Here is a 25392-nt window from a genome sequence, read left to right as displayed (position 1 = left end):
GTAATGGCATGAGAGTTAATGTTAAGAAATAAAATGCAGGATATAAAATGGAATCTATACCATGATCTCAAAAATGATATAAAACAGACACCTGGGAATGGCAGGATTATGCATGTTTTTACACTCTCTCTAAGTTACCTACAATGAATTTGTAAGACTTTTCTAATTCAAAAAAACTAACTGAAACCTAATTTAGAAAATATGACTTCCCTCAAACAGTTGAAAGCTCTAAACTTCTGTTCTTCTTGATTATATGTACTATGAAAAATATATGGAAAACTGCTTTAAAAAAAAAAAAAAGGTGGTCTTTTTTTAGGATGGAAGACATGTTTTTTTTAAGTTTAATACACTACTGCCAGAGGAGATTCAGATATCCCTATACTTTTATTTTTTCCTGCAAGCCATGAATCCTCTAAGCATCGTCCCACACCTGCATTTGCAAAATGCAATTATTTTCATCATAGAATATTAAAGAAAATATGGTGCATGCTTAACTTAAAGATCTAATGCGCCTTGTGGGTAAAGTCTAACCACAGATGAGAAGTCCTAAGTTTCACATAGAAAAATTGTCAAGTTTAACACTTAAAGTCTAAAATCACTAAACCTAAGTCATAGAATAAACTTAAACTCTCTTCAAAGCACTCATATAGTCTACAATATTCCAGACTGATAAATATTTTACAATAACTTCCAACTTTAAAAGTTCACTCACTGGGCATCTTCATATTGTAAAACAAATACTTTATAGCAGTAACCCCAGGAGTATATCAAACCCCTGCCTTCACCAGCCCACAATGCTGGGCGGTAAGCTTTCCACATTTGCTTGCACTCGGAAAATAACTACCTTACATGCCAGGAGTGCACTGGGCTTAAGTTGTCAAAAAATATCATACTCTGAGTATAACTGAGTAAGAACTATGGGCACACACACGGGCAGCCTTCCAAAAATTTGAAGAAAAAAGAAAAAGAAAGCAAGCTTAACCCACTGTTTCCAGGAACAGACCTCACACACACAACAAGTTGTGTATAGTACATAATGCCTTGCTGATCTCCTTTGCTTTCAGTGGGCAGTTGACATTTCAACCAATGTTCCAGTCACATACTCTGGGTCCCAAAGGGTCCATCCACCTCCTACTCCAACAGTGCCCACTCCAGAAAAAGACAAAACTAACCACTGGACCCAGAATCATCTCCCATTACTATTCCACTGAAAGATTCTAGATATGCCTGTAATTTTTTTTATCCTGCCCCTAAAAAGAGTTTTGTCTGGATCAGACCATGCCTTCATCAAGTGGGCCAGATTTTCTCAAAGCTCCTGGCTCAATATTTAACTGATAGCAACCACCTAACGTCAGTACATATTCAAGCAGACACAGCAACACGGGAAAGAAGAAGGAAGAATCAGTGATGAAGAAAGATTAGAAGCCAGAGGACAAGGATTGGGCTTTGACCCTTAATATCTGAAGTGATATTGGGCAACATTTCCAGATCCAAGTTTCTTCATCTGTAAAATGAGGGGGCACAGAAAGGAGGTCTTACGGATACTACCTGCTCCAAAACCTGATTCTTTTCCTAGAAAGTAGAAGGTTGAGTTGGCCCTTCTACAGCTGCACTGTCCAATATGGCGGCTACGAGCCATATATGGCTTATTGACTACATGAAATGTGGTTGGTCCGAATTCAGATATACTCTATGGGTAAAATTTTGAAGATATAAAATGAAAAAAAAAAAAAAAGAATGTCATCTATTTCATTAGTAATGTTTAGACTAACTACATGTTGAAATGATATTTTTCATTTATTGGAGCCAATAAAACATACTAATTTGGCCAGTTTGTTTTCTTTAATGTGGCTACTAGGAAATTTTAGATTCTATCTGTGGTCTCATTACACTTTTATTGGATAGCCCTGCTTTAGAGTTAAGCCTGGGCTTTATGTGAGGGTCAGAGGAACTCTGAGAGCAAGTGACATCAAGAGGACACCTGAATGGAATGCTGCCATTCCCTGGCTCTTCACTGTTAGGATTCAGGGCTTATCATTCCCATGTAGTACTTAAAAAAAGGCTGTCTTAAAGCCATGATTTTGTTCTCTAATTCTGCTCACCAACGAATCAATAGAAAATAACATTGGGCCTAAAAATAATCAATATCATTTCATTTACTGTAAGGCTTAATCTTAACTATCAACCGTAGGCTTTAAACATAACCCTAGATGGATGGCACCTTCACACAGGCACAACATGTTTTCAGTTTCCTTTGAATTGAATATATATTTAAAGTAATAATTGAGTTTACTTCATAAAGATGATCACAACCTTCTTTTTTTAAAACTCACATTTGAATTCAATAGGAACAGCTACAGTGAACTTGCATGGAGGGAACACATTTCATTGATATCGAACTAGAAACTTTTCCACTATTTTTGCAATCTGTATCAATTAATTTAATGTATTTTAAATGATCAGAGAAGCAGAGATTGTTTCTAGAGAGCTTGTTTACTTAGAAATACAACATACTATGAACACAGCCAATAAAATATTTACAAGATTCAGGTAAGCTGAGAATGAATGTTCTTCTCAGAACGTTTTCTTGGACTGTCAACTTTTCAATTAGAAGATCTTAAACAAAGATACTCATCTAATTCCCTGCAAAATCAACTACCAATTATTTAAAGTCAATAAAGTAGGCAACAGACTAACTGCAATCCAGAACCAACTAAAGGCACAACCATTTCAGACTGGGCTTAAACTCAGTAATTAAGTCAAGTATTTTCAGATATATGAAAGCAGAACAGAATTCAGAAGAAAGTATGTCCTTTGGGGAAATTGTAAAAAAATTAAATTAAATTAAATTAAATTAACAATAATAATAAGTAAATTTTTAAAATAAAGTTTCTCAAATTATATAAACTACATGACCCTTAGAAAACTATGCCCAACTTAAAGAACAAGATTTTCTTACATTTTCAAGTTCTAGCTAATATAATTAAAACAAATTTTCAAACTTACATGATATAAATTACCACCCACTCTTTTGATGGGGAAAAAAAAGAATTTCAAAATATGACCAGGGTAATGTGTGAGAAATATATACTCAAACACATACTGGCTACTCTTTCTGTTTGTCATGATCGGTCAACAACAAACTGTCAACTGTTTTTCTGAAGGCAGTCTTTGAAATGATAAGATAAAATATTTTCTTTGACGAACACTTCAAAATAAAAAAGGAAAGAAATGTCAAGACTTAAGATGATCAAACTTGAACTATGCTTTTGACTACTCTTAAAGAGAACCAAGGGTTCAAAAAGAAACGAAGAAAATAAAACCAAAAGTAGTTCACGAGGAACCATGATACTGTAGACATTTCCTTAAGACGGAGCCATGTACAATATGTAAATAAATCTTCAGATGCTGATAAAATGTTTACTATAAACCTCAAACACCCCCTAATGTGGCTGGTTATATCAAGCCTGGTCAAGGCTCCAAGTTTTTCTCCCATATCTTATTTCATCACATACTTTTGGGTAAGTATCTTCATTTGTCCACATCTAGAAAACTGAAGTGAGTAAGAAAATAGATAAGTAATAAGATGAATTTTAAAACGGCAGTCCCATTTTTACTGATGTAAGTATATTAAGGCTTAATTTCCTCTTTTCCATAGATGTTTCCATTCTGTTTTAATAATAGGTGCACATAAACAGACCTGAAAGGCTGTATAGCAACAGAAAAGGTAGAGAAATCTAGCTCAAAAAAGATTCTCAGGATCACCCTCTTTTCTAAAAACTTCAAAGTTTGTTTTATCTGCTGTTCCTTTCAAAGAACAAGCACAACAACAAAGGTGCTTTAGGCAAGTCTCTAGAAAACATCAAAGATGCTTCACCAGCGGAGAGAGTAAACTGACACTGCCATCACTACCCACCGAGCCACTGGAATTAGCCCTGTTTCCATCACTCTGATTGGAAGGATCTCCAGGAACAGGAGTCTAAACCACCTTGGTACAATCCACCAGTGTGAAGGCTTAGCTCTTGGGTGTTCCTGCCATAAAAATAAAATAGCATTCCCCATCTCCTCCTCCATCACTCCCCAAAGATATGCTTCCTGAGCAGATAAGGAGAAGTGGGCAAAAGCCAAAAACCTTCTCTAATTGTTTATGAAGAATCTTTCCTTTGGTTTGGTTCAACAAGTTTATTAATCTACCCACTTCCCTCTGTATCCTTTTGTATTGTATTCCCTCTGCATCCCAGAATGCCAATTATTACCCAATACCCTACCGTTCCTTTATCAGAAGAAAACCTGGAACGTACTCCTGGTGGCAATACTCCCAGCTAACAGACCGCATGTACCAGACCACAGCCATCAATGGCTACCCCCATTTTAGGAACATCTGGCTACAAGATGAAGCAGACATTGACAATGTCTCTTAAACCTAACTGATCCATAGCCATCAATGGTTACCCCCATTTTAGGAACATCTAAAAGTGCCCCATTGCTGAGAAAATGAAATTCAAACTCATCAAGGCATCCAAAGCTCTTAACCTCCATACCATCTCCTCCATCTACATTTCCATGGCTTCCTCTTTTATCCCATCTACACCCTTGCTGTTCCTTCTATCTGTAAAGCTCTACCATGCCCCAGTTAACCTCCACTCATCCTTAAAACTCAGTTCAAATGCTGCCAGCCTTCTCTATGAAGACTTTGTACCTTCGGCCATTGTGGCCTTTGGCCCACTGTACCTAATTACTTCTCCATCTCTTTCTTCCCCTGTCAGGCTGCGAATTCTTCAAGGAACAGACTGAGTCCCTTCTCTGTTTACTCACAGTCCCAAGAAGATTCTACGGCTCCTGTCACCCAGAAACACAGAAGGCATCCAGTATGCGTCCAAAAAATGAATGATATTTTTAAAAATTCAAGGAAAGTAGGAGAAAAATGCAGTGAGATAAAAAATTAATAATAATGAAAAATCGTAACTCCAAATCAGTGTCAGTATCACAGAAGGCAATCACAAATGCCCTGAGAAAATTTGGACTAGAGACAAAACAGGTGAACACATTATACAAACAGCCAATTAAACATCCTGCATTAAACTTCCCCCTCATCTGCTAACAGAAGAATTGATCGATGGGTTTGGGTTTGTGTCTCACATGCTACATTTCTGAGATGAATGAGCAAAAGACCATGAAGGTACATGTCAGATTTTTTTTACGTATAAATAATTTAACAATGGTAATAAACCCTTAGAATGATATTTTAACCAATGTCTTTTGTTTTCCTCCAGGAAAAAAAAATGCTAAAATGTTTTTCTCTTTATTGGCTATTTATGAAATCAATAAATACAACTAAAAACACACACACAGAAACTGCCAACAAACAGAGTACTTCCCAGCTGTGTCCTTATAAACACCACCTAGAAAATTCACAAAGATACAAACTTAACCTTCGAATCCAGGCTCACAAAAGTGAAGTGAAATATTCAAATGGCAAGTAAAGACAAAGGACGAAATTACCTAGGAATTGGGTGGGTCTGCTTCCTATTTGTTTACTTAAGTGTGTCCTCCCTGTCATTACTCGTAGTTATCTTTGTCCTGGATATCTCCAAAGGCATGTTGGTTAATTACTCAGTTGCAAGTTCCCAGGACTTACACTGTCTTAAGATCGCTCCATCTAGCAGGCTGTCTCAGCCATCCAGTCACATGGCCACGCTCAGAGGATTCCCTCTGATCATACTTCACTGAACAAGTATGCAGTGATTCCAAAATTATAATTTGGTCACAAATGTACTCTTGAAAGGAGCCCTTCACAATTCCTTAAACTAACAGCAATATGTAAGCTGCCTTCCTGTTCAGTCATCCTACCAGCCAAGGACCTGTCCCACACAAAACCACCACAGGATTCTAAAATTTAGTTTACTTTCAATGGATTTAAAATTTCTGGGTTCTGTGATTTAAGAGGATTTGACACTTGACACAAAACATTAAAAACAAGTCTGAGAAAACACTGGCAAGACACAAGGCTAATTATAATGACCTCAATTAGATTTTCAGTGCCCGTCTAGTTAATAGCACATAGTGGCACTGGTTTCAGGCCTTGAATTTGAAGAGTTCTTTAAGAGAATATGAGTAACAGAATTTCAATTTTTTCTTAAAGGGCCAATTTCTATCCTGGTTCACACTGAATTAACAAGTGGATGTTAGCTGAAAAATGGCCAAAAGCAGCAAACTGAAAAAATACAATGATAATGAAATTTTCATTTTGATAGCCACTCAATTTCATTCTAATACACAATGTATTCTTTCTGAATTCCACCCTCTTCTTCAAAGAAAATCATTTCTAGTTACCCTCAACTGAAAGTGTGCCAGCCAGAGGGCTGGTGGAATATTTCAAAAACAAGGCCTTTTTTGCTGAGTCAGCTGAATTTCTGAAATGAAGAGTTGCCAATGAAGTTATTGAGCATTTATGAAATCTTTTCACAATAAAATGCTCTAGAAAAGGCTGAAAAATGAATCTTACTAAAGAGGCTTTTATTTTTTTCTGTACACATGTAGTTAGGTGTCATTCACAATTTTTTTAAACATAAGAGAAGTTAATTCAACTGCCAAGAATCAAATACATAATTTTTCATCACTAAAGTATAAAATTCCTAGAGTATTCATTTAAAACATTTAACAAACACTTAGTAAATACTACTAGGCATTGTCGTTGAGTGGGGAAACAAATTATAGGAAACAGTTTGGGATCACAGGCAATATCAACTTCTCTGCTCCACCATTTTTGTTTTTAATATCTAACCACCAAAGTAGATCCCTTGTCCCCAGGTATTGTTTTACATCACAGTGACTAAATAGCTCTCTCCTCCAGGTATCTAAGTTAACATTTGGGTGGTGCCTAGATCAGAGAACTTTTCTGATAATACCACATAAAATACCACACTCACAGCCAACTGCCATCTAGCAAACCCCTACCCCCTTACCCAACTTAATTTTTCCCAAGTCCCCTACTATTTGCTGTTTATTCTGTCTGCCTCTCATTAGATTGTAAGCTCCTCTGAGGGGAAGGACCTAAAAAGTATTGGTTAAACAAAGGAGTGAATTTTCCTTTTCTGGGTGTGCCCATAAAAATCTAGGTTTCTGTTAACACTTTTCTATAGAAATTTGATTTTAATTTTAAACTGCTAATTCATTTCATATGTAAGTATCTGAATAAATTATTCTTAGAATGATCAGTCTGCATATTTGCAAGTTTCTATGGGAGTTCTTTAAGAACTCATCACATGTCTTAAAACCAATATACCGCAATGATAAGCCTGTATTTGTTTTAAATAAACCGTAACAAGCAATTAAGAGCATCAACATGAGGAATATTTGCTCTCAAATATCATTTCTCGTATGGTAAGATTTATGTTAGTCTCTGAAGAGTTAGGCTAAGATTTCGAAAAATTTGCATCAGTTTTAAGGCTCAACCTTCAAAGTAGAAAAGGACTCTTTTTTTGAAAGACAAAAAAATCAATAAATATGGTTACAAAGTAGTACTTACCTATCTGTATCATGTGTGCCTGTTAATTCCATTACAAAATGACTGAGTCGTGCTATTTATAAAAACAATAATTATGTTTTTGAAAAGCCATCCCATAGAAAGAGCAAACATAAAAAGTCCTTTTTTGAAGTAACCAAGCCTCAATAGACCATACTATTGTCTTCATTTTTGACTAAAAATAAAAATTATGTTGTCTTGTTAATTTTACTGTAATCAAGCATGTGCAGACAAGAGAAACAACAAACGAGTTTGTGGTCACTAAGGGGGTAAGAGGTCAGGTCTAAAGTGTATAACTGCATCTCAAGAGTAGAATTAAACCTGTCTTTATTCCTGTAAAATGTCTCCATGGGGTCAAAACATATCACAGCCATTAAGGCTCTGAAATTTAACAAAGCAACAAGAGTAATAATGCATTTCTTCATCTAATACAAAATGACTTTTCTTGATAGAGCAGACCTCTTATTCTCCTAAGCATTCTTTGAGGCTGAAAGTAATTTGTCTTAATCATCTAGGATGCCTAACATCCTCTAGTGAAGATAGTATGCAGATTTCTATGGAAGCGAACTGAGCACATAGGACAAATTAGATTCTCTACAAACGAGAATAAGGCAAAGAACAATCTCATAGCAGCAAGAAAAAAAAATCACTCAAAATTTTTTTCGTACTGAAATTTCTCAGCTAAAAATCATCTCAACTTGGGAAGGAAAAATAAAAAGAGACAGAGAGACCCTCTGGAAATTAGAAGATACCAACACTGGGGTGCATCACTAGTCAGACCTTAAGAATTCTAGAACTTGTTCATCTACAAAACAAGCTTACTGTTCTATTTCCTTTTCTGAAATGTTTATCTTGCTTATTCCTTGCCCCTGCGCATTGACCCTACTATGTGGTTGTGGTACCTTCATTCCTCACTGTATCTACTCTGTGTACGACGTTCAAACACAGCTACATTAATTATCTCCTCCTACTTGAATCCACTTATTTTGATTGAGCAGGACAAGGATAAATACCTGAGCTGGTGTGAGTTAAAAAAAAAAAAAACCCATATAGATTCCTTGGGACTTGGCTTATTGATTCTTCAATGTGTTAATCGTACCTTAACCACAGTATTACTAATTTAGGGTATTCTCAAATATCGTTAGCCTAATTTTGAAACTGAGATTGAAAAACCTTTTATTTTATAATGAGGAAAGTATGCTGATTTAAAAAAGGATGCCTTTTAATTAAGCAGTAGATCAGGATAAAGTTTCAGAGCTTACCATCATCTGGCTAGTAATATAATTCATTTTATTTTGTAAACTGATTTCTTACATAAAGGCTATCTTCTCAAGCAGTCTGCTTTTTGGTTTCCTCGCCCTCTGATGAAGATCATTTCAAGCATTTAGGTAAGATCAAAATTCTTTTGCTGGCATTTGAAATCTTCTATTTCTGCCTAGATTGGCAAAACATGTTTATTCATTTTTCTAGAATAGGCTTTGCTTAAAACTAAACCAAGTTATTCACAGCTCTGCACATAGCTGATAGTCAACCAATAGCTGAGTTAATAATTGAGCCAGAATATAAACTTGCCCAATATCAGACATGTGTAGCAAGCTGCCAGGGTGTGCAAACATTTAAAACAGGTCTTTCCCATTTGCGTAATGAGTGCTTACACTTTTTACACATTTCTGTACTGTTCAAGTTTTTCTACGAGCATGAATTGTTTTAATGGTTTTCCAAAAAGCCAAATGAAATATAAAATACCTATGAATATTTCATCAATGAAATTTTATAACATGTATTTAAAAAATTTTATATGTGGTAAAAATCTTATCTGCAATGTCTTTTTTAAAATTTCAATCAAATTCACTCATTCTTTTCATGAACATACTGCCAAATGCCTGCAATAATCTTAACTGGTTAGCAAGTGCATCAGTCAATAAGTGAAACATCATATACCCTTTTTTTAACTTTCAACAGCGTATGAGATTCAATATATCTATTTCACATCATCATAAACAGTAATTGTAACTAACATGGAGTTTTCATAATGTGTCATGTTTTTTATATATATATATATACATATATATGTGCATATATGTGCGTATATATATATAAACTCATATACTACTCCAAGCAATTTACACATACATTAACTCTATCTTCAACAACCATATGCAATATTATCCCCATTTTACAAAGGGAAAAACTGAGACACGAGCAGGCCCACAGTCAATAGCTCAAAAGGGCCGGAGCCAGGATTTATGCCCAGTCATTCCTGGCTCGGTCCAGGCTCTTGATCACTGCGGGATGCTACCTTCCCTGAACACGTGAGAAACCCCACAACTTGGCTGCTGGCCTGACATCACATTGATGTCGAAATCAAGGCTATAAATGTAGGAACAATTCCACTTTCCAGAGAGCTGGCTTTTAAAAGCCTCTCATTTTCCCCATTTCAACCACTACCTTCTTTCATAAAATACTATAATCCTAGCAATGCTCAAGCTAAATCTCTACTGCATGTTTCTTCCAAATATAGCCCCACAAAGTCTAAATAAAATGGCCCCTGAGTTCTCCATCTCAGCTAAGATTTCATACTGAATTCTCTGTATTCCACGTTGAAGTCAGCTAACTAACCTATCAGGCAACTGTTTTTCAGAGAAGTATTAGTTCATGAACGTGTCCAGGCTGTTTTTTTTTTAATGAATTACTTTATTCCTAGAGTCATTCGAATCCAGTTTGGGGTAGATTTCTACTTCTAAAAAGGTACCAGTAAGGCATATCTATTAACCATTAATCTGAAGAGGAAAATTCACCAGGTATCTTTTCCAAAGAAAAAAAATTCACCAGGTTATCTTATTTACCAGATAGTGACCTCACTGAAATGGTTATTTCTTAAACTATCCACGTTAAACTGCAGGCATAGTTACATAACATTGTCCTCTTCACTATGGTTTCCATTTCCAAACCTAGTTTGAGGGTTCAGATACTCTTTGCTTTTCATTAACAATAATAAAAATTAAGAAATAGATATTTTCTTGCTTAAACGTGCTACTCATTCAGGTCTGCTCAGTGCTTCACTTTGGCCACCTCCACCTGCCACCTCTGTCTTCCTCCAGCCACTCATGAGGGTGTAACTGGATACTGGCTGAGAGACATGGGGTGACAGTGCTCCCAAGGATGTGCAGAAGATTGTGTGAGCAATTCCCACTCCATACATTTGTATGTGAGGTCCCACTAGGAAAAGGAAACCATTTTATAGTCAAGTAGAACCCAGAGAGGTAGAAAACTACCAGGAAAAACAAAACAAAACAAAACAGAAAACGAGTGAAGTACTTTATTTTCCCTACCCTCCTTGTTGCTGCTCAGTGAATCATGTTTTTCCTCTCGGACTCACTCCCTCAGCCAAGGTCCTACTGAAGATGCTGCCTTTAGCCCCTCAGCTCCCCACTGGGACTTCCCTGCTCCTCTCCACAGTGTACCCTGCACTCTCCCTTTCCGTCAAGGCATCTGTCACTGCTCATGAACACATGTTTATAATGATTCTTTTATTCTCTGTCTTCCCTCCTTGACTGGAAGCTTCCTGAAGCAAAAGACTGTTTGGTTCACCACACTATCTTCAGGGCTGCAGGACAGAGCTTGGCTCAAAATGAGAAGCAATAAAAAATGTTCCAAATGAATAGATGGAGAGACTAAGAAAATCAAATCCCACACTTGCTCCACCCGCACCCTCAGGGTGTGTGTGTGTGTGTGTGTGTCTCAGAGTGGAAAAGTGGACAGAGGTAGGTAAACAAATACTGTAACTGCAAAGACTTAATCACCCTTCCCAGGACCTGAGATACAAACCTGGCTGAAAATGAACCACCAGGCAATTCTCCAGGATTATCTCATCCTCCTGTTTCTTCATTCCTTAAATATAGATGTTTAAACTGCTAATAGTTTTACTCAGGATATGGCTTAATTTGTACTTTCCTCTTGGTGCTTAACACTTTGTGTTTTCTTTTGTAATCATGTGCCTGTCTTATTTACTCTGCAAACTTCCTGGGGATCAGGGAACGAGGGTGGGGAGAAATAAGGTGTATGCAAGCCAAATTAAACCTTACGTCCTGGAGCTTAACTTTTAAAGTACATTTATAAGCTTTATCTTTGCATTTGTAATTGACATAACGAGGCAGAGTCAAAGAAGTGCATTAATGAAAGACGTTTTTTAGTCTCTTAAGGTAACACATGTCCCCACCTAGGTTAGAATTACATTTCTACTGAATTTTACCACATTCCTTAGTGGCAGTTTAACAGCCACCTAAAAGGCACATGATAGCTCTGCTTCTTTCTAGAATGATCGACAACCTTCATCTTCATACCAGTATCTGTCTAGAAGTCTCTAGTAAGCCATAAACAGTAATAAAAATCAGGGCTCCTCCACCAACAGGGAGAAAGCCTTTTCCACAAAGAAAACCTCTCCATTTTTTTCTTTGACCCAATATTTAGTGGATCACATTCTTTTTTTTCCTTTTTTTCTTTTTACAATCAGTCATTCCTAATTTAACCCTGTGATCCTTAGTTACACGTGCCTCTTCACTCTCCCAATCAGCACCAGGGATCATCAGTCTGCCTGGAGTCCTTCTCTGCAGTACTAATGGCCTCCCGAGTGCCCATCAGGCGCCTCTGCTGGTTGGGGTGACAAGGGAGCAGCTCTGGTGCCCTGTGGTTATTGTGGCTTCCCACGGATCAGCAAGGACCAGGACTCCTTACAGCCCACCATCAAATCTGAGCATCCCTGTGTTGTGCCAAGGCACCTACTGTTAGCACAGTCCTAGTCAGTGTGAGTAGGGATCTGGAATCTGTGAATTAGCACAGCTATCAAAGCAGATAATTGTGACTAGGTTAAACCCCACAACACAGGAAAATAAAACTTAAGAGGAAGCAAGTTTAAATCAACAAACATCCGGGCCCTTTTAACGCCTCTTCTTTCACTATGCCAGGGAAAATCATCCGCTCAGGTAATCACATTTCCCCCAGAAGAAGCCGAGGCCCCATTATCACTGCCCTTATTCATTTCTTTTTTCGAGCCATCTGCAGTAGACCTATTTTCTAAGCCCTGCAAGAGACAGGCAACTCATAATTACATCTTTTCAGAGGACAGAGATTTAGCTGGATAAATCCCCCTCAAACCTCGTTAGAGTGAATTGCCTACCCTTCCATTAATGCTTTGCAAATGAACCAATGTGAATCTGATCTCCACCCTTTGAAGGAGGTGACAGTAACCAGTGAAAATGTCCAAAACGATGGCAGAAGGAGCAAAACATGCAATCAAACCAGCTAAAAAAGAAGTCTGAATCATACCTGCCTGCACTCTGCCTTCTTTCACATGGAAAAAATGTTGTTCCAAAAGTTAAAAATTTACATTTTGGCAAAAGCTTCAAATATAAAGAATATGATATGCTTTTAATTACTTGTGTTTTTTAATTGTGTGTAAGACAATCAGGAAAACTGAAATAATTGTAGGAGTAAATTTAAATATGGGAAAAACCAGTTTCCTTAATTAAATGCATTTTTTAATGGTCAACCAAATTCTTCAACTCTTAAAACAAACTGCCATAACTAGCTCCGAGGAGTTTCCTGAGCCACTTGTAGGTAAAACACAGAAGGGGAAAAAGTTCAATGACCTTGTAAATTAGGGACTAAAAAGCCACAGTGTGGTTTCACTAGGCTGTGATAGTCAGTAGCCTCAGTGGAATTACAGGAAAACAATTGTCCAGAAATTGCTCTTTTGGAAAATTACCATGAGGCAGGGAAAAGGAAGGGGGGAAAAATGGGGAAAGGTGGGGCTACAAAGGGTAAGATACCGAATGAAAACCCAAACGATGTTAAATACAACCTTTTCTGCCCCAACTATCCACGCAAACAATTTCTAGGCATCTTCAGATAAAAAGGAAAATAGTCATTTTGCACAGGCGTGAGCTGAATGTTCGAGAGTTGGCTGAATGGGGAAGACTTGTTATACACCTAGTGGTGGGTGGATTTTACCAGGCTGCAGCCTCCACACAGCTTTTCTTTGCTGCACTGCAGAGGCGCCATCTTCTCCGTCTTAATCTTCACTCAATTCAATCCTTTTTATCTGCACCCTAAAAAAAAAGACCCTGAGGACCCTCCCAGCAGCCCACGCCCCCAGAGGAGCTAAACCATAGTGCCCAGCGCTGCCCGGGAAGAGGCCGCGCCTTAATCGCACAAACACCTCCTTTGATGCACGGGAGGGGAGAGCTCGTGCCTCCCCACCGCCCGCAACTGCCTTTCCAGACGCACACCCCACTCTCCGCGTATTTCTCCCCAAGGACTTTACAACCAAGAACGAATTAGCAAGGCTCGGAGGTGATGGGGGTGGGTGGGAAGTAGAGGGGCCTTGAGGCTCCCTAGAGCCGCCCCAACCCCCTCCGGGACAGACGCGCAGCGCGGGGAAGGGAGGCAGGCGGAAGCCTCGGTGGCGCACAGACTAACGCGGCTCAGCCTACCGCGCCCCGGGCTGGCGAGGGCGGGGTGTCGCGGCTTTTGTTCCCGGGGACCTTCTGCCTCTCCAGGCCAATCTGAGGGTGCGAGCGAACGCCGGGGATGTCTTGGCTTGCGGAAGGTACGAGGTGGCTGTGGGTCTCTGACCCCTCCCATCTCTCGCAACTTAACACAAAAGGGAGACGCAGAAATGTACAAAGTTTGCCTGAGGAGGGTGGTGCGCGACCCTGCTTGTGGTCGCACTCAGGCGGCAGCCCGAGCAGCCGCTAAGAGGAAGGAGGAGGAGGTCGGGCAAGGAAGGGGTGTTGGGGATGCGAAGGGAAGGTGAACCCGGGCGGAAAGGCAAAGGGAAGTGGGACGGGGGTGCCCAGTTGTCCCGACTCCTCCTTCCCAGGGCCAGAGAGAAAGGGAAGGGCAGAGGTCAAGACTTGGGGATAGGATCCAGGGACTCTGCGTTTTCGGTTTTCCCCACGTGCTCTCTTCCCCTAGCTCCCCTCTGGATGTCTCTCGCCTCCCCCGGCCCCCAGGCAGGGACTGAGTCGGGGTCTGAGCTCAGGATCGCCTCCTCTTCTTCTCGCCCCCAACTGGCCCGGACCCAGGCGCCCGAAGCCTAGCCCGCTCACTCTCCGCGGGCCAGAGCGCGCGTCCCCGGGGCAGGGCTGGGCCAGAGGCAGGGATGCGCAGGGCGCCCGCAAGCGGGGACGTAGGGCACAGAGGGGAGAGGGGGCCCCTCAACTGCCCCCAGCTTCTCTGGACGAAAGACTTAGAGGGATCGGGTCCCCACCGTACCCCCACCCCCATTCCAAGGCGCGGTACCCACCTCCAGCGCCCGAGCTGTCCAGGCGGCCAGCAGGACCAGTGCCAAACCGGGCAGCATCGCGACCCTGCGCGGGGCACCGAGTGCACTGCTGTGCGAGTGGGATCCGCCGCGCCCTTGCTCTGCCGGTGTCGCCGCCGCCGCCGCCGCCGCCGTCTCCGATGGCCCCGCGCTCACGCAGCTCCTGGTGCTCTCTCCTACGGCTGCCGAAGAAACTGACGGAGCAGCAGCGCGGCGGCGGGGCTCGGAGCCCGGCGAGTCAGCTGATCCGGCCCACCCCGCTCGGCACCCGAGAGAGACCCCTAGCGGCGCCGCCGGTGAGCTGCACCCGCTCCGCCGGGGAGGGGCCTGCGTCCCCGGCGCCCACAGGTGCGGCGCCCCGGCTCCCCTCGGCTCCCCGCGCGCCTCGCCCGCCGCCGGCCGCCTGGCCCCGCGAGCGGTGGGACGGAGAGTCTGGGGCCCGGAGAGGGACGGTGCAGGATCAGGGGAAGGTGAGTCGTAGGACGTTTGAGCTCCAGAAAAGTCGGGAGCGCTCCCCGCTCGTTCCCGTGAGCTTGACTCATCCGACCCCGCAGGCCTCGCGGGGGTGCCTTTTTATAAAGCGCTGCTGCGGGGTGCGTTTTTATCCGCATTCCGTTTTTTGTCTCGGTTTGGAGAGGTGGGGGGAGGTGTTTCTGGAAGAGAATGGGAACAAGGCAAGCTTAAAGGAAATAGGATCCCTTTGCTCGTTGGGAGAGCAAAAAAACCTCATTTTTTTTTCCGTCAAAAGCAGCCACGAGCAACCTGGAATTTCTATCTTTAGACCGAACCAAAGGAGCAGGGCGCCGGACCCGGAGAAGAAGCGGCGACCTATTTACTTCTCCTTGAAAAAAAGGTTGTTTTCTTTTAAATTTTTGTTTATTTGTTGTCTTTTTTGTTTTTGTTTTGAGAAGGGGATGTCATCAGGGATTTTTTTATCAGACAGGAATGTAATCTGAGATGCGGGTGAAGTAAAAGTTAAGAGGGAAGGGGTCTGGAAAGATGACCGACCCCCATACCTCAGAACTTGTGACCTCCAACTCCGTCCTTGTGCTTCCTTGTGTCTGTCCTAAATTACAGAAGTGAAACTTCTGGGAAGCCACCTTCTCCTAAACACACACCGTCCAATGCCGAGTTAGTGCCCAGTGAGTCTAGAATGGTCTAGAACTGCCCAGATGTATCCCCTGCTGTTGACCTGAAGGAGCAGGTGTCTCTGAGCCACAGTCCACAGTGGGCCTGGTGGGACGGAATGAAGCCACCGACTCTGGCCCTGGGCTCATGGCTCGGCCAAGGAGGATGCAGACTTCCTTCCCGAGATGTCAGCGTTTCTCTGCCAGCTTCTCTAGATGTCTCCTGCCTTTACCCCCTCTAAGCATCCAAGCCTGATCCCTGGGTTACTTTTTCCCCTGAATGACCTTTGAATGTCCTCAACAAATAATGACAAATACTTTTTACCGCGAATTATTTGTTTAACATGCTTTAAGTCATTTACTTCCTACCAAAACCAATGAGGCCCCTACTGTTACTATTTCCGTTGAGAAGTGAGGAAGCTGCCGAGAGGGAACTTCTCGCAAAGCTGACAGCGGTTGGGACTGCAGAGAAATGCCCAAGTGACAGCAAAACCCAGTTGCTTCCAAACATTTAGGCACCACCACAATTCCCTCTGCCCAAGGTTTGTAGGAGCAATTGAATGCAGAGAGGAGTTTGACTCAAAGACGGGAAAGGAGCAGGACCAACTCTTAAATTTTACAGGGTCCAGTGCAAAATGAAAAGATGGGACCTTTTGTTCCAAAATTAAGAATATTTAACCAAGAATAGGGTCCTTCTGAGCACAACAGGACTCTGTGACCACACCGATTGTGTGCCCATGAAGTCAGTCCTGGGAGGGAGGAAGCAATTTTTAAGAGTAAGGGACTTTTACTGAGCACAGAATTCGGAAATACAGAGGTGAGGTTATAATCTATGAAAATAAAAGTTCTTAGATTTGGCACTTTCCCTTCCCCCTGTTGAAATGCACCGCAGTCACCATCCCTGGAGAAGATGTTCCGTGGGGGTGATGAGCTCCTGACTGTGTCAGAGTGATGGACGTTCTTTACATTTTCTCCTGTTTCATCACCACTCAGAGAGCCTGATGGTGTTTAATTTTCAGCCACTATCGCTGTTCTGTGTTTAATGCCATTTCCTGCCCCGAGGTGTCTTCAGGATCCTCTGAGCAGTAAATAGGAGAACATCTCTAGTTGGAACTCAGCACTGGGGAGGGGACTGAGCACCCATTGGCTGGAATCGCCACAACATTCCCAGCCTAGACCTAAATGCCTCAGCTTGGGAGGCATTCCCTAACTCCTCAGACAGTGCATTCTGTCTTCTGGCTGTTCTGGTTACTAGAAAGCTCTTACCCAATGAAAGCCCACATCCCGTCCCTTTCACCTCGCACCCAGAGGTCCTTGTTGTACATCTGTGGCCAAGCCAAACAAGTCTTTTCCACGTCACAGATCTTCACATATTTGCCAACAGCTTTCACGCTGCTCCTGCCTCCAGAGTCCTCTCTTTGCACAGTAACACAGGCACGTCATTCAACAGGTGCACACGTGGCACAGTGGAACCTGTTTCTGGTTCCTGCCACACCCTGGCTGTTCTCTAAATGCATTCTGATTTGTCTGTGTGTGTGTGTGTGTGTGTGTGTGTGTGTGTGTGTGTTTTACAGTCCTCCAAGAGTGCTGTGGCCACTGCAGCGTGGAGGAGTCTCTTGTCCACCTCACTCTGCAGGTTAGTGTTGCATTGGATTGGATGGGTTCAGGTTGGTCACATTTGCTGCTGAATCTCCCCTCTATTTGATGCAGAGTACTGCTGAGCCACATCTCTTGTCATCTTGTGTTTAAGGTGTTGTCTGTGCCATGCAAATATCACCAAAAGCAGTCTTATTTTTTGTTGAGGTATAGTTGATGTGCAATATTATATAAGTTTTAGAAGTACAATATAGTGATTCATAACTGGTAAAAGTTATATTCCATTTATAATTGTTATAAAATATTGGCTGCATTCCCTGTGTTGTGCAATACATCCATATAGCTTATTTACTTTATACATATTAGTTGGTACCTCTTAATCTCCTTCCCCTACCTTGCCCTTCCTCCCTCCCCTCTCCCCACTGGTAACCGCTTGTTTGTTCTCTATATCTGGGAGTCTGTTTCTTTTTTGTTATATTCATTGGGTTGTTTTATTTTTTTAGATTCCCCATATAAATGATATCATACAGAATTTATCTTTCTCCATCTGACTTATTTCACTTAGCATACTATCCTCCGAGTCTATCCATGTTGTTGAAATGGCAAAATTTCATTCTTTTTATGACTGAGTAGTATTCCATTGAATATATACATCACATCTTCTTTATCCGTTCATCTGTTGATGGACACTTACGTGGCTTCCATGTGTTTGTAATTGTAAATAATGCTGCTATGAACATTGGGGTGCCTGTATCTTTTTGAATTAGTGTTTTCATTTTTGGGGGTATACACTCAGGTATGATGTTGTTAGCTTATATGGTAGTTTTATTTTTGGTTTTTTGAGAAACCTCCATACTGTTTTCCACAGTGGCTACACCAATTTACATCCCCACCAGCAGTACATGGGTTCCCTTTTCTCCGCATCCTTCTCAACATTTATTTGTATTCTTTTTGATGGCAGCCATTCTGATAGTCGTGAGGGCGTATCTCCTGGTAGATTTAATTCTCATTTCTCTGATGAGTAACCATGTTGAGCATCTTTTCATATGCCTGTTGGCCATCTGTATATCTTCTTAGGAAAAATGTCTATACAGGTCTTCTGCCCATTTTTTAATCAGATTTTTTTTTTTTGACGTTGAGTTGTATGAGCTGTTTATATATTTTGAATATTAACCCCTTATCTGTCATATCATTTGCAAATATTTTCTCCCATTTAGTAGGTTATCTTTTTATCTCGTTAATGGTTTCCTTTGCTGTGCAAAAGCTTCTAAGTTTAATTAGGTCCAATTTGTTTATTTTTGCTTTTATTTCCTTTGCTTTAGAAGACAGATCCAAAAAAAAAATATTGCTACAATTTATGTCAAAGAGTATTCCACATATGTTTTTTTCTATGAGTTTTCTGATTTCCACCAAAAGCAGTCTTAGTCTAGGCCAGAAGGTGAGCTCTGTATTCTTCTGCTAGGGATACGATAACCAAATACCACCGTCTGGGTGGTTTAAACAACAGAAATTTATTTTCTAACGATTTTGGAAGCTAGAAGTCCATGATCAGGGTGTCCATGGGGTTGATTTCTGTGGCCTCTCTCTTTGGCTTGTACATGGCCATTTTCTCCCTGTGTCTTCACATGGTCTTCCCTCTATGTGAGTCTGTGTCCTCATCCTCTCCTCCAAGGGCGCCAGTGGTATTGGATTAAGGCCCACCCTAAAGACCTCATTTTGACCTAATTACCCCCTTTAAAATCTCCATCCCCAAATACAGTCACATCCTGAGGTTCTGAGAACTAGGCTTCAACATATAAATTTGGGTTGAATGCAATTCAGTCCATAACAGGACCCCTAAAATTATTATTTTCACATTTAAGCTACCCTCCAATCCATCCTTGAGAGTGGATTCCTTCCACCTTTTATTCACATCCTTTTGAAACCAGCGCAAGTCCTAGGTAACCAGCGTGATTTCTTTAGCTGCCTCCTGGTTGAATGTTTGGGTAACTTGGCTACTCCAGACTTGCAATCATGTTGTAAATTGTGGTACCTTCCATAGAGGTGCTGCCTTGCCGAGTAGTAGCTGTGATGACAGACACTGTGACATTTTTGAGAGTTTCACATGCTTCTCAGCTGCGTTCTCTTCTTGAGCCACGTGCCGATTCCTCTTTGTAGACCAGAAGTAGATCTTGAGTTGCTTTCACTCTCATCTCTTTTTACCTTTTCTAAGACAGAGGGCATCGTATATTTCTTCATCTTGACTGCAGCCTTCAGTATCTACGGGAAGTCTAAACTGTAAATAGCATTCAAGTTTTCATAATAAAATTCTTTCTTCCAATGGTGCATGCAGATTTTCACATGATAAGGTTTCCTTCTTTCTTCTTGATGAATAAACATAAGGAAAATTATAAATGAATAGTTAGCACTTAATGTACTTACGTTTAACTGTACACATCTAACGGACCTTCCTGTAAACAAAGGATGTGGCATTTTGTTCTCCCTGTTTCTTAAGTTACCGCTTCATTTATGAGTCTTTACTTCAGTGGTGCATCTGTGAAGTGTTCATTTATCTTCAAACAATACAAGAGCTTTAAAATTATTCCTCTGCAATCACTGCACAAAACTACTTCAGAGACACCCTTCAGTTCAAGTAACAGACAGTGTGCCAATGAGCTTAGCGCAGTCAGTCCGTGGGACAATAATATTGAATGTTAAGCCACAGACCACTTTTGGTAGCTGGTTTACATAACTTGTTTGAAGAACGTTGGTAATTCCAAGGTCACCGCAAAGACTAATTTAAAAGAATATTCTTATATTTTATGGAATGAAAAGGAGGGAGAAAAAAATAGACCATGCATGCCAACCCCAGAGGTAGGAAGTGTGAAAATCAACCCAGCAGCAGGGAGGTTTAAAGAAGGCCATGCACACATTTGCTTCTTCAGAGAACTTTGATGATAAGGCAGCGTCGTGCCATGGTGGTAAAGGACTCAGGCCTTGGGAAACCTTGGCCACTACATACCAGCTTTGGATGTACTTGTGAAACCTACCAGCGCCTTCATTTCTGAAAATGCGTCCCCTCATGTCACAGGTGGTATGACAAACTGAGAAGGTACCTAGCACAGTACTTAGCTTAGTCCTCTCTTCTTGAGAGAACAGAAATTCACAATAGCTGTCACCTGAGTGACCAGGATAGGCCTGACTTTGACCATGTGTTGATTTTGCCAGGAGCTGTCCCCGAGCACAGTGACTCTCAACCCAGCGTTACTTTGGTGGGTCCCCAGGTAATGAGTTGCTAACAAAAGTTCCCGATTTGTGAGTGATTAGCTTTTTTGACACATCAATAAGACCAGACTCAAGGTTACCCTTTTATCAGGCTACTCCTTTGGAGTCCAGTAATGTAGAATTAGGCAACAGGCTAAGAATTAGGAAGAACCCCCACCACTCCCAAGGACATGTGTCTGGTATGTGAAAGACAGGCATCCTGTCTGCAGATGTCACAGTGCTTGAAAAGGCTGCTTGACAGAGGTGCTGAGAGGATTACACGGGGCTGGCCACTTCCTGTAGATGGGAGGACGGACCACATCACCTTGTGGGGAAGACTCACTCCCCAGGGCGGGAAGGTGCAGCTCTCACCGGGACTGCGTGGCCTGGGGCCATTGCCAGCGCTCAACACTGATAACAATGAGGCTGAGAGAGGTTGTGCTCCAAGATGGCCAGACCTCTTTGTCTCCACATAGACCATACCGAGGGGCTGTCCTCTGCCTTCTCTTTAAAAAGAGCGAAGTTCTACACTCTCGGATGAGTAACTCAACTTTCAGAATCCTAGTGAAGGCTGTAGCCAGAGATGTGTTACCTAAACCTTAAACGATTGGGGGGAAATTCCAGGCAGACGAGCCCGAAGAATTCATGAGCACGTTTTATAAATAAACAGCATCTTGGGTGACAAAATTAACACACAAATCAGCTACCAAATAAACAAAAACTTCACAGTCATCTGGTATACAACCTTGTCCTTAAATAGCATTCAACTTTGCTATATCCAACTTTGCTCTCTCCCTCAATTAACGTTTTCTGTCCTATGTGTAGTTTATTCTGGTTAAAGTAAATAGAACTCCTAGGAATGAAAGTGTTTAGTATTAGTGGATCAGTCAGAAGTTTTTACACTTCCACTGCGGGCAGAGTGAAAAACTGATACGTTCACTCCCTGAAAGAGCTTGTGTTTACATGAGAAAGCTGTCTGGGGAGGAAAGTATAGTGAATGGTGAATATCGTTACTTGAAATTTGCTGAGAGAGGAGATCTTGAAAGTTCTCATCACAAGATTAACATGTTGTAGCTATGGTGGTGAAAGATGTTAACTAAACTTATTATGGTGATCATTTCACAATATATACATAAGTTGAATCATGATGTTGTATACTTAAAACTAATGCAATTTTATATGTCAATTATATCAATTAAAGTTTTTTAAAAGGCATAGTAAAAACTATACATCAGTAAGTACAACTTGGTATAAAGTATTTGTGTGTATATATGTGAATTCATCAGAAGGAAATTAGAATCACAGACCTGGAGCACTAGAAAGAGGTAACTGGGAACACCAGGAAAAGATTTTTTTTCCCCCCCGCAGGGAATTTGACAGTAACCATGAAAAGAAAAGGGGGGCGAAAATGAGAATGTTTAAGGAAGGACCGCGTAAACACAGCAGTGATGTTCATGGTGGGGCTGGTAAGCGGGAGTTAGCTGTGGGGCACGTGTTAGGTTTGAGGAGCTGAGGAAGTTAGGGCGGATGGAGCGGGCAGTAGTAGCTCACCATGGGTTTCCTGACCCATCTGACTCATTCTAACATTTCGAGAGAAAAATCTGTCAGTGTGGGAGCTGTAGGGAAATTTGGAGGATGAAAAAGTTGGGATGAGGAAGAGCGGAGAGAAAGGAATGCCAGAGATTCCAGGTACAAACAGAACATTTGTGAAGACGTCATGGTGGGACCCTTCTGATTAATCCGGCGTAAGGATCGCCGTGTGCCAAGCTGAGGACTTTACACACAGGGTCTCACTGAATACTTGTGAGTTGTGTTGGGGTACCCCTCCATGTCACCAACGAGGAGGCTGAAGAGGTTAACTCAGCCAGATAGGGATGGAGGAGGGAGAGTTTGTTCCCACTTCTGTCTCACTTGGACGTCATTGATTATGCTGTTTTTAAATTGAGGGAAATAATAAATGAGATTTTTAGTTTGTTTTTATTTAAGAATCAGAAATACATACAATAAGAAGTACCTTAAATATGACCAATACAAACTGAAGGGAAGGCAGGTGAGAGATGAAAGTCGGAGACGTGGCTGTGGTCGTTGTCTGTGATAATTGATGATTTACCCCTAAAAGATGACTAGTGGACGATTCCGATGAAGTTTAACGTGATATTACAAAAAGGAAGATCCGTTTTTGTGTTGACTTATAGGAACCAAGTAGGCACTTGGAGATTAACTATTTGTCAAATGAACCCTAGATACCTCTGTAAATACAGTATTAGAATGAAGTGTTATATTTCTATCTCAAGATTATTTTCCAGTGTATGAATGCATTGAAATAATACTTATTTAAAAATGAAGAATAATGTCTTCTAGCACAATTTCCAAACCATGTACCTTGGAACCCTAATAGAGTAGTATGTTACTAAGTGTTGCATACACACGCGAAAAGAGTTCTGTGATCAAATAAGTTTGAGAAATAAGTGGTTAAATAAAACAAAACAAATATATGTATGTTTTTAAGAATGCCTCCAGCCCTTTAAGATGCTTCTGTACATTTTGAATTTTAAAGAGAGTGGCTCCTTAATATGGCATCCCTCCCTCTCCCCAGTTTTTGTTTTATTTACCACATCAATGCCTGGCACCAGGGTTGCACCAGAGCAAGCTTGAGGGAACTCTGCTTTGGAAGCATTTTAACAGACTCTTGGCTTTTAAATTTTTTTTTTTAAGGCCCTTGCAGAAGTGAAGGTTTATAGCGTGCATTTTTGCCGAAGCAGATGGGTTCTTTCCACTGAAAGGTGTTTCCACGCATGACCTTGAAGATAAATTAATAAAGGAAGAAAGTAGGAATATTAGACCGACAAACATTTTAAAGTAGGGCATAACAGATACCGTAAAAAGCATTCTGAAAGTTTAAAGTAGGAGTTAAAATGTGTGTTATGTGGAAGATACCGGATTAGAGTCTTTGAATATTTATACTAACAATGTAAAACTATATGACCAGCTTTTTCCCAGTTTGGAGGAGAAATGGGACAGAATCCAGTTCACGTTTGAGACTGCTTCTCTTTAAATTTTCTTGTGTAAAAAGGAGGAAGTATTGCTAACTTTACAAAGATAAGCCTCAGGATAAGACTTGAGTTTACTGCACTGCCTTTAATTTTTTGGGATAGGGACCCTTAAGAAGTGGCCAGGATCTCTAAACAGATGAACGAAGAGTTCCGGGGAGGAGAATTGAAGGAGACAGCTAAGGATTAACTTTAGAAGCTTTTACTGAAATTTTTTGTAAAGTACGCATGGAAAGCAAAGGCATAAGGAGATACAGAAAGCTCTCTTGGGTCAAAAAAAATAAATCCTAAATTTCCATAGTTTTTCTCTGTTAGTCCTCGCTGAAAAATTCATTTACTGCTAATGGCGTCAAGGGGCCCTGTCAGCCCTCATTATTGCACCAAAGGAAAACAAGGGAAAATTAGGGAGCCCAGCCTGAAAAGGATCATTGTCATTTCTGTTTTCCAACTATCAGTGAAAACAGGTTCTGTTGTCTCACCTCATGGGACCAAGAGTCCAAATAACCACCTTGTTCTGGTGAGTTTGCGAAGCCTGGTAAGAGATTCTGAGGAAATAAACAGGGGAACCATGCAGGCCCACTTCTGTTCTCAGAGGAAGAGTAAAATGAAATGGAAATAAACAGGGAAGATGGTGAAAAAAAAATTCTGGTTGTCAGAAAATTCTAGAACCCTAGCATCAACCTGGCTTAAATCTTGGAAAGTATCAAAATCAGTACTGATTTTAGGCCCACCTACGAAAACAAGTCATGGATTTGCTTCAAGTCGATCAGACCATTTCAGTCTCAACTGCTTGGAATCTACTGGGAATTTTTGTTGAAAAATCAGATTCAGTCAACATTGTTTGACACTTTTCCACTAAAATTTCTAAACAGCCCCCAAAGCCCTGTGCAGGCCATGCCTCGGAGAGGGTCGACCAAGACGTTAGAAACTGAACTGGCGTAACTCAAGTCCTTAATGCTGCCTCGTTAGTCCTGATAATTCAGCGCCTAGGAAACATCCATGAGAGATGTCTTTTCAGTCAAGAGGAAGAAGCTCAGGCAAGCACAGTGATGTGCGTTTGCTCACACTCCCCTTTGGAATGACTCTTCGGTGACAGTCATGCTGGGTCTCCTTGAACCACAGCGCAGCACACCCCGCAGCTTAGCTAGTCCCTCCGGAGTGAGAAGTGGTTCTCTGTGTAAGTAGCAGTTTCTTCTGATTTTTCAAGCTTGGAGCCCTCTCACCTTTTCACACTTGAAGAGAAGATACTGGACGGCTGGCCCAGGGGAGCCATTTCTCTCATTTCTGAACCCCTCTGCAGAGGAAGAATTCCATTTAACATGATTCTCCTTCAGTCTGAACTTGCCCGGGTGCCTCCTCCCCCATCCCATAATACCCCGTGACTGCCTAAACTCTTTCATCTCCAGTCCTCTTCCAGTTCCTATGACTTGAAAAAGAACCTAGAATTGCAGTGTTTAGAACTGAAGGGATGTGGTGCCCATCTCTGCCAAGCCTTTAACTTAACGAGGACTCCCTGGTGACCCAGAG

General features: G+C 41.3%; 2 protein-coding genes across 41 annotated transcripts in view; one reads left to right on the top strand and one right to left on the bottom strand.

The window, feature by feature from the left end:
- The window catches only part of APP (amyloid beta precursor protein), a 259372-nt gene extending 244333 nt beyond the window's left edge, over positions 1-15039 (bottom strand). For 3 of the 6 annotated variants that reach the window (XM_074360939.1, XM_074360941.1, XM_074360948.1), the window contains exon 1: positions 14832-15038. In XM_074360939.1, coding sequence (XP_074217040.1) covers positions 14832-14888 — 57 coding nt within the window. In that variant the 5' untranslated portion in view covers positions 14889-15038. Of the gene's footprint in view, positions 1-14831 lie in introns of all 6 variants that reach the window. The other 3 variants (XM_074360950.1, XM_074360953.1, XM_074360935.1) reach the window with 2 other exon arrangements.
- LOC105070277 (uncharacterized) overlaps positions 14055-25392 on the top strand; it is a 246329-nt gene continuing 234991 nt past the window's right edge. For 18 of the 35 annotated variants that reach the window (XM_074360982.1, XM_074360986.1, XM_074360976.1 and 15 more), the window contains exons 1-3: positions 14990-15319; positions 15631-15702; positions 17551-17612. In XM_074360982.1, coding sequence (XP_074217083.1) covers positions 14990-15319; positions 15631-15702; positions 17551-17612 — 464 coding nt within the window. Of the gene's footprint in view, positions 14133-14989; positions 15320-15597; positions 15703-17550; positions 17613-25392 lie in introns of those variants that run through there. The other 17 variants (XM_074361083.1, XM_074361067.1, XM_074361073.1 and 14 more) reach the window with 8 other exon arrangements.

This window comes from Camelus bactrianus, chromosome 1 (assembly GCF_048773025.1).
Source record: "Camelus bactrianus isolate YW-2024 breed Bactrian camel chromosome 1, ASM4877302v1, whole genome shotgun sequence".
Lineage (NCBI taxonomy): Eukaryota > Metazoa > Chordata > Mammalia > Artiodactyla > Camelidae > Camelus > Camelus bactrianus.
The sequence above is the reverse complement of the archived record's forward strand: the minus strand, read 5'-3'. Positions and strand labels throughout refer to the sequence as shown.